This window comes from Triticum urartu, chromosome 2A (genome assembly GCF_056163025.1).
Source record: "Triticum urartu cultivar PI428250 chromosome 2A, HENAU_Tu73, whole genome shotgun sequence".
In the NCBI taxonomy this organism is placed as follows: Eukaryota; Viridiplantae; Streptophyta; class Magnoliopsida; order Poales; family Poaceae; genus Triticum; species Triticum urartu.
Window position 1 is genome coordinate 624,598,298 of NC_141874.1, and position 9,783 is coordinate 624,608,080.

A 9,783-nucleotide genomic window follows, 5' to 3' on the forward strand; every position below is an offset into this window, starting at 1 on the left:
GGGATTCATCGATGGTAGGGAATTGCAACGGTGAAGGGCACAAGGGTCTCGGTAAAACATCGAAGAGTATCTTTGAAATCTTCTAGTGCACCAAGCGACCATCTGGAATGAGGGGCTCTCCGGGAGGAAGTAGTAACGAGAACATAAGGTTAGAGTTAGTAAAATATTTAACCCGAATAGAAGAGAGATTAGAGTCCCAGAGTATAGACGAGGAGTAAAAGATCCTAATACCACCCATATGGTGACGTGGGCCCGTAAGCCACACAGCCATGTTAGTAAAAGTTTTTGTAGTGACTAGACTCAACTTTGGCCAAGGAGTTGGAAAGGGGGCTACCAACATGCAGTCGGCTCTGATACCAACTTGTGACACCCTCGATTCAACCGTACACCAATCATACACGCAAATGTGTACGATTAAGATCAAGGACTCACGGGAAGATATCACAACACAACTCTAGACACAAATTAAAATAATACAAGCTTTATATTACAAGCCAGGGGCCTCGAGGGGTCGAATACATAAGCTTGAATACACAAGAGTCAGCGGAAGCAACAATATCTGAGTACAGACATGAGTTAGACAAGATTGCCTTAAGAAGGCTATCTCAAAAGCAACAATGATCGAAAAGGTAAGGCCTCCTGCCTAGGAGCCTCCTAACTACTCCTAGTCGTTGGCGGTCTTCACGTAGTAATAGGCATCCTCCGGGTAGTAGTAGTCATCAGTGGCGTCGTCTGGCTCCTGGGCTCCGTCATCTGGTCGCAACAATCGGGTATGGGGGAAAAGAAGTAGCAAAGCAACCGTGAGTACTAATCCAAAGTGATCGCAAGACTTACATCAGATCTAAACTAGTATGCATCTATATCAAAGGAAAGGGTAGTATCTGTGGACTAAACTGCAGAATGCCAGAAGGGAAGGGGAAACCTAGCCTATCGAAGACTAGCATCTTCTGGAAACCACCATCTTGCAGCAACAGGAGGGAGTAGAGTAGCATAAAGTACAGTAGCAATAGTGTTATCAACCTCGGCCAAAGATCCTTTCTCGACTCCCTGCGAGAAAGCAATCCCAGAGCCATAATATCCATTTCTCATCACAATCCATTTCTCATCACAAGTATCCAATTCTAGTTGTATCGATCGGGATACAACTCCAAGTGTCCGTTACCGTAGGACAGGCTATCGATAGATGTTTTCTTCCCTACAGGGGTGCACCAACTTACCCATCACGCTCGATTAACTCCGGCCGGACACACTTTCCTGGGTCATGCCCGGCCTCGGCCAAACAATACGCCGCAACCCGACCTAGGCTTAATAGAGAGGTCAGCACACCGGACTAAACCTATGCCCCTAGGGGTCTTGGGCCATCTTCCCGGGAACTCCTGCACGTTGCGTGGGCGGCTGGTGAGCAGACCTACCTACCTCCTTCAACAAGGCAGGAGCTTACGCAGTCCAACCCGGCGCGCGCCGCTCAGTCGCTGACGTCTATTAAGCTTCGGCTGATGTATACGATGTAGAACGCCCATACAATGCCCACGTGATGATTAGTGCTATCAGGCCAGAGTTCCCTCGGATCAAATATCCAAATCGTAGTGGATTAGGAACGCGCGATAACGAGCAGAGACTCACGATCGATGTGACCCCGTCGCCCCGTCTCGAGTACTTGCGACAAGAGCTAAGAATTCCCGGCCACGCCTCGTAAGTGTCTCGCAGGCACCTTCCAGGTAAACCCGACTCCACATCACTCGCAATTAAGCTCGCGCGGGTACCCCTCAAGGTCGACCCGTCTTTAGTAACATGGTTCAGTGTAAAGTCATAGTAACCGTGTGTCTAACACCAAGAGGAAAACCCTGAGGAATCACCCTTGATGGAGTCCACTCAATGTATTCATCAAGATGAACGTAAGAGGAATCACCCTCGAAGTTCACACTTGAGGGGTTGCACGACAAAGTTGTATCGGAAGTGGTTAAGGCGGAATCACCCTCGATGACCACGACCGAATCGCTACACTACAGGGTAACATCAGAAGTGCTGATGAGGTCTCATCCCCGGCACTCGATAGTAACATAGTAGTGTCGAGCAACTAAGGGGAAAGTGATGTGCGGTGTCGGGGCCTGACCTGTGTCAGACAGATGACCGAAGGGGGAAAGTTCCATGTTCAGATAGTTAGAGGCATCTGACATGTATGTGGGTAGCGTATTCGGGTTCGTCTCATTTTTCTGAGCAACTTTCATATATAAAACTTTTTCATCCGAGTTACGGATTATTTTATATTAATTTTTAAAGTTTTAAATGATATTCTGAAATTTCTGGAATTAAATTAAATTCGAGAAAAAAAACAGAACACGTATGTCACCTAGTACTACTCTGGCCAAGTCTATTACATGTGGGGCCAGAGGGGTGCTGACTCAGCAGTCAACAGTCAAAGTGTTGACTCGGTCAAAAGCGAACAGTGCCGTGGGTCCCATATGTCATTGACCGTAGTTAAAATAAAAGGATATTTAGATGGGGGCCCACTGTCATTGGGCCATTAGGCTAATTAGCACCTAACTAACCTAATTAATACTAGCTAATTAGAACGGGACGGCCTTAGTGGACAGAGCCCAGCCGCCCTCACTGTGGCTGTGCACACACGCACAAACGCATGGCGACTACGGCCAGCCATGGCCAGTAGCTCGCACGGGAGCGGCCGGGGGTTCAGGACGGCGACGGGAAGCGGCGCAGGCGGGCGCAGCGAGGCTGCGGCCGGCACAGGCGCGGTAGGGCGCAGGGCAAGCGGCAGCTGCGTAACGCAACAGCAGGCAGTCGACAGCAGCGGCGTGAAGCAGCAGTAGCAGCGCAGCGGCAAGAGCAGCTGCAGGCGACAAGGCATGGGGCGGCTACGGGCGCGCGCATCCAGTAGGCGCGGCGTGTGGGTGGCTGCAGGGGGTCGTGGGCGTGCGGGGTGGCTGGGGCAGGCGCACGCAGGAGCGTGGGTGCGGCTACGGCGAGGTCCGGCCATGGCGGCCTCGGGTGGGCGCGGGTCTACAACGCCGATTCGAAGGGGAAAAGGGGGGGAATCGAGGGAGATGCTCACCACGGGGTAGATGGTGCGCTCGGAGAGGCCGGGAAGGGCTTGACGGCGATGGATTTGACGAAGGCGTCAGGCGTTCCGAGGTTGAAGAAGACGAGCGGGTGGTGATGCGGTGCGGCTCCTGTCGAACGGGTGCCCGAAATCGACGCACACGAGGACGGTGCAACTCCTGGATGTACTCCTGGGCGCCGGGGAGGTCGGTGGCCGCGACGGTGACGACGGCACAGTGGCGATGGCGTCGGGTGGGTGTGGGGGAGAGCAAAGCGGCGCGAGGGGAGGGGAAGTGGGGAGGCGCTAGGGTTCGGCCAGGGGGTCACGAGGGAGGTTTTGTAGGCGGCTAGGTGGGCGTGGATGGCCGCCACGCACGGCCACCGCCGGCGGATGGACGCCACGGTTCCCCTCCGCTCCTGTAGCGAGAAGGGAGAAGAGGTGAGGTGGGTTGGGCTGTCCACTATGGACTAGAGCCCAGTCTGCCTAGCTCTTTCCTTTTCTTTATGTATGTTATTTAATTATTTGGCATTTACTTTTAGCAGCAAATGATCTTAGAGGTAGCTGAAGCTTGGCACATAAATACACGGTGTTATCCTAAGGCTGCACAAAAAGTTTTAGAGAATTTGGAAAATTTAGACCAATTGTTTAAAATTAAAAAAGGCTTATTTTAATGTTGTTGGACTATTTATTAAATCCTAGGAATTTATCTATGAGTCAAATGATGTTGGTTTCTACATGATAACTCCTTGGTGAATATTTGTAACCCAACCAACATTTTTGTTTTATTTTTGAAGAAAAATAATTTGACATGCAAATTGAATATGAATTTGAAGTTGATTTGGAACAAAGTGATGATTAGCAAAATAATTGTGATGACTTGACAGTCATTAACAGGAGTTTACTGTATCATGATTATCGGGGTGTTACATCTTGTCTAGTGCGTCGATTTGTGGAGGATGCTACATAATATTTGGCTTCCGGATGGGCATGATGAGTTGCAGTGGCGGTGGATCAATTCCGGTCAATAGTTGGCAGGATCATGCTACCTTGCACTCTTTCAGGGATCAATCATGGACCCTTTCGGGCGGCTAACCTGGAAGACATGGGCTGCTTTGCGCATTAAAGCTTTCTCCTAGCTTGCCATCCAGGATTGATGTTGGACGGTCGATCAACTTAGTCGTCGTGGTCTACGTAGGAACACTGTGTGTTATGTGATAAGGTACTAGAATCTATGCACCATCACTTTGTGGTCTACCCCTTCTTTGACAGGTGTAGCACGAAGTCCTGTCTTGGTGCCGATCTACTGCAATGCTCCCAGACGCTAGGGCTAACTTCCCGAATTAGTGTGCTTGCACCTACTCTCAGGCTCCTGCCTCGCTTCGACGTGGGATCTCCTCTGTCATCAGTATCACGGCGTGGTGGCTTTGGAAGCACCACAACGACTGCACTTTCATGGTATGCGCCCCTCCACCTCCTGCCTCGTGCATGCCATCCAGGACGATGCGCACACCTGGGCTAGGGCCGGTGCCATAGGGCTGGATAGAATCTTGCCTGAGACATAGCCATCTGTACTTGGGTTGAGCACCCCATTTCTATTGCTCCGGGCATCATACTCGCGCCTTCCTGCACATGTGTTGTGTGATGTCACCCACTTTGTAATTTTTCACTCCTTCTATCAATGAAAATATACACAAGCTCTTGCGTATTCCAAAAAAAACTACACAGATTAAACAAATAAATGATTAACTAACCACATGATCTCAGAGAGTTAAAGAGAATGCATAAACTCCATGTAGTTAAACAACAAATGATCTCAATTAAAACAACGAACAATATTGAATCTCAACCAATACATCATCCAAATTAACAATATTGGCCTTCACCGTCTGAGCATAAGAGTGTGTCGTCGCGAACACTGGGTCATGCCTCCGGTACTTGGGCGGGTCGAAACTTCCGCAATGCTCGTCCATAGCAAGGCCTCCGTCTTCACCATTTGTTACGCTGCATCTGTCTCCGCCGCCACGTTGTCGCCATTGCCAGAGAGAATAGAGGATGATGAGGAGAGCGGGAGACAGTTACCTTTTTGTGGGTCTCGGGTGGGAGAAGGAGGGGACCAGTGAATCACGCGGTTAAAGGCCGTCGGGTGCCATTCATCACCCCCTAAAAGCGGGCTTTACCTATCAATTTAGAGGTTAACCAGGCCAAACAAGCGATCAGTGCGATTTGCAAGAAAAAGTGTGTTAGCGTGCAGTAAAAATTGCAGAAAAAAATATTGTCTCAGTTGTGGTGGTTATGTGTAATTCACTGTTGTGCAAAGTGTTTTCCTCAATGACTTCTAAAAAAATAGAGGCAAAAGATTTTCCTCATCTATATTAATTAATAAGGATTTTACAGAGTTAATGGTACATGGTGATACAAGCCTTACACCGTCACATGAAAACCACATGGGGTCTACTCTCACGACATCAATAAACTCAGGAAGTCAGGTGCTTCACCCCAGCGGCGATCCGAATCTTGGCTTCCTCCTTAATGCTTTGCATGATGTAATGCGCCAACGTCGATTTTTGCAGAAAACACGGGCATTTCTTTCGTTCCATATTGTCCAAGTCACAAGCATGGCCAGAGAGACCACTGCCTTCAGGTTGGATATGCTTGGGCCCAACATATTCGTCCAAGGATCTAACACTTCTCTAAACCAAGCCATGCCGAATGGGATAGGTCCAAGGCAGCTAAACCAAGCCATGCCTCGACCAACCTCCAAATCCTCACAGTGAAACGACACCCAAAGAAGAGACGAGCAGTCGTCTCATTGCCCTCTTGCACAAGGAGTAAAGCCCACAGTTTTCCCAACCTCTTTTAGCGAGAGGATCCGCGTAAACTCAGTTTTGTATACCAAGTCATGAGAAAAATTTAACCTTTGCTGGGGCACATGCCTTCCAAATGGCCTTGTTCATTATAGTTAGCGTGGCTCCAAAGAACTGTGCTTTGTAAGCCAACTTTGTCGAGATGTCGTTGACCGTGAACTTCCATGGTGTCCTCCACCTCGTCCTCAAGATGGACAAACGAGAGCTTAGTGCAAAGGTCGATGTATTCACGAATGTGCCTCACAGAGAAGTTTGTGTTAAGTTTAATCCGTCGAATCCAGGCATTGTCGGCCAAGGCCCGACGAACAGTTCATTTTTTGCTGCTTGAGGCGGCAAAAACATGGGGGCAATATCTAATGGCCGCTTGCCATCCAAGCATGGCGAGTTTCAGAAAGGCGTCTTGGCTCCATTACCCATAGAGATGGCCGTGCAAGCATAAAAAAGTTTCATATAAATCTCTTGTCGCATGGGTTTCCAATACCAATCCACAACTTAGAGGAAGATGTGGATAACAGGGTAGCGACGCAATCTCTCAACCTAGACATATACTTCTTTTGTCTCAAAATTCTTGTCTTAGATATGTCTAGATACGGATGTATTTGGAACGGAGAGAGTACTTCATTTGATCACCGAACCAGACAACCAGTGTGTCACGAAATGTGTCACTGATGGAAAACACTCATATGACGTGTATCGCGTATAAACCCTAAATTGTGGCCGACCAAAGAAGCCAAACAGAGCCAATCATCCATCGTTACGTGTCGCAAACCAACCACAACAGTCCAGCGATTCTTTTCAGTGGCCATCTCTGGTCACCTAGTGTCGTGTTTAAAAAGGATCGACAAAATCCATTCGTCCAGACAATCAGTCATAAACTCATGTTCCCATCCAGCAAAAGACATCATCCACAGTTCTACTAGTATGCATTATGCACACGAAAAAAGACCTCAAACTGAAGGCCGCTTGATCTTCTCACCAGAACTACTTAAAAGGAGCCATGGAAAAATCGGTCTCATTTCCACCGCTGGATGATACAGTAAGAGACATCATAGTACAAGTCGTACAGTCGGTCTGTACACCAAACGAATCAACAGAATGAACCCAAAGAGGCAAAACAAATGATCCGGATGGACCTATCGGATCGGATGAGGCTTAGCAGAGAGGCAGCCGGGTGGATCGATCAGCCTCGGGTGGTGACGCGGAGAGCGTGCGGCGGCGGCGGCGGCGCGAGCGGCGGGGCCACGAAGGGGAGGCTCCGCAGCATGAGCGTGCGCATCCGGCGGGGGAACGGCGCGCCGTTGAGCAGCTGCTCCAGCACCTCCGCCAGCAGCATCGTGTAGTCCTCCAGCAGCTCCGCCACTATCCCCACCAGGAACATCGCCGATGATGGGTTCGCCTTCGCCTTCGCCTTCGCCTCGGCTTCGCGGTGCGGTAAGAAAACGAATCGGTTTTCGCTAGCTCGGGATTTGTGTGTAGTACTTTGGATGTGGATGCGGATGTGGTGTTGACTTGTTACCGTCCGAGAGGGGAGCAGGCGTCCGCGGCTTTTAAAAGGGAACGGGTTCCGGCGCGTCGTGTCCTGTGGGCAGTGGACGCTGGTTTCGGATGTGACGGGATGGCGGCCCGCCTGTGGTATGTGCTAGAATCCGGCAGAAGGAACGGCTACGTTCCCGCGGCGATGGTGTGCTGCGGCGGAGAAACGGCCCACATCAGCTGCGGCGGAGTGGGTGCTGCTGCCGTGAACTTGGTCGATAGCCTAGCCGCCGTGTCTCGCGCTGCGGTTCCCGAAACCGGCAAACCGGTATCGCTCGCTCGTAGGTTATACGACGACCACCGCTGGAATTCTGACACGGGCTGTGGCTCACGAGGTAAATGGGGCGCTTGGTCCACATCGTGGGACTTGCGGCCACATCGGCCATCACTTTTTTTTGTTAGAGGCAAGAGCAGACCCACAAACTTGTAATGTATGTGATGGTTTACTCCACAAACTTGCAAAAGATGATCAACCCACCCTTAAACTCACATTGTGAGCAAAGTTTTAATCCACATCCAATCAGGAGTGGACAAATGGTGCCTCCTCGCTGGCCGCGTCGTGGCACAGCCGCTCACCCCTGGCAATTTGCAAAAGGGCCCTCATCTTTCCAAAAATCACGCATGCGTACATGCCTGGGCCGCCCTTTGTGAACTGATTGTGCAACGTATATTGGCTGACCATATTGATAGAAGAATGTACACAAATAGCTGAGGCAAGCTAAAAATTTCTCATAATCTTCGTAGCATTGGCAGGATAGAACACAGGGGATGGTCACAGGTCACAAGTCACTATTTGGCACAAAACTAAGAACATAACAGAAGAGTAAAGATAAACTGTTCACATTATTTGATGGGCAACGCGCGTGCTGTTGCTGCTGCTACTAGTGACGCAGGAAAGCTTTGCTTGGTTTAAGGCATCTCTACCGGCAATCCGCAAATTTTCTCCCACATCTGTCTGTGGGCACAGATGCAGAAGACTGTCATCCAATCGTAGCCGCATATATTTTGAACCAACTGGACGAAATTCATGCAAACACGATCGGATTTCATATAAACATCATGGATTTCATACAAACTGGACTAAAACATTTACATTTTGAATATATTTTAACTAAAGAAGGTAAAACAATGTGCACGTATGGTCGCGCGGAGCTTCACTCCCACGACACGGTACACTAGTCTACGGCCAGCCGCGGCAGATCCCTTTGTCTTCCCCATCTCCGACAGCCCGCTCAAAGGACTGTCGGGAGCCCCGGAGGTATATGCTTCAGTGCATAGGGTGGCTCGCTTCCCCACCGCTCATCGGAGTGGAACCGTCGGCTGATGCTTCAGCCGGAGGAGAAGGGAGGGGGGGGGCGCCTCCGCTTTCGTCGAGCCCAGGCGGGGGGTCGACGATGGTCTGCGTTGAAGAACCGGACAAGAAGACACCGACTATGTACGTCGGCGTCGCCTTGGCGGTGGCCTTCATGGGACCCAAGCAGTGGCGGCCTCCCGTGTTCTACTTCTCATGATGGCGGCGGGCACAGACGTGCTGACCGCCACCTCGTCAATGTCCGTACAGCTGGCTTCTTTCTCCGCCGGCATGGTGCGACTACGCGCGCGTCGACGAGGGATGGCGCGGTTCCGGAGATATGCATTCCTACACGCCGACGTTCGGGATATAGTAGACAACCGTGGCGTCACAAGTTGCGAGATAAGGCAAAACCTTAGGTATTTTCGATATGTCTTTGGACGTGGCAGATAACGACATATATAATAGGACCAGAGATGGTATCGTGTCGTGATCACGATCTCAAACTGACTTTATATAATAGGACCAGGGACAGTATCGTGTCGTGATCACGATCTCAAACTGACTTTATATAATAGGACCAGAGACGGTATCGTGTCACGATCACGATCTCAAACCTACTTACCGAAAGAAATAATTAACTTGTGTGCCAAGATATCAAAAAATAAAACGGCAAAAGGAAGCAGCAGTTCTGCAAGCTCACCTCGTTCTTCTTTGATGCTTGTGCAATGGACAAAATGTGCTTACCTTGCAGTTCAACATTTGCCCTCCCCGTTGTGGATCGCCTCCACAAGGGCGGTGTAGTTCCAGTTCTTGATGACATTGTAAGGTCCGTCGTGGATCTCCACCTCGATGGTGTACCCGCCATTGTTGACCAGGAAGATTATGTTGATCTGTCCGCACCACAACATAGTCGACACATCATGTGTTGTCACCTGCAGACGATGGAATTACCCGAACATTGTTGTTGCAAAACCCTAAACCCTAGCCTGCCCTAGCTCGTCCTCTCTCTCACACAGCTCGCTCCTCTCTGCAAC

General features: G+C 50.0%; 1 protein-coding gene and 1 long non-coding RNA gene across 2 annotated transcripts; both read right to left on the minus strand.

Annotated features, from left to right (window-relative positions):
- Positions 1-471: 471 nt before the first annotated feature.
- LOC147986284 (uncharacterized) lies at positions 472-3,633 on the minus strand. Its single transcript, XR_015617135.1, has 2 exons — positions 3,071-3,633; positions 472-753 (listed from the first exon to the last, which is right to left on the minus strand). It is a non-coding gene; the product is annotated as an uncharacterized LOC147986284 (long non-coding RNA).
- A 3,280-nt stretch (positions 3,634-6,913) lies between these two features.
- LOC147986285 (uncharacterized) lies at positions 6,914-7,455 on the minus strand. Its single transcript, XM_087540016.1, has one exon. It carries the CDS (start codon positions 7,298-7,300, stop codon positions 7,103-7,105), a length of 198 nt encoding a protein of 65 aa, XP_087396142.1. The 5' UTR covers positions 7,301-7,455; the 3' UTR covers positions 6,914-7,102.
- Positions 7,456-9,783: the final 2,328 nt, after the last annotated feature.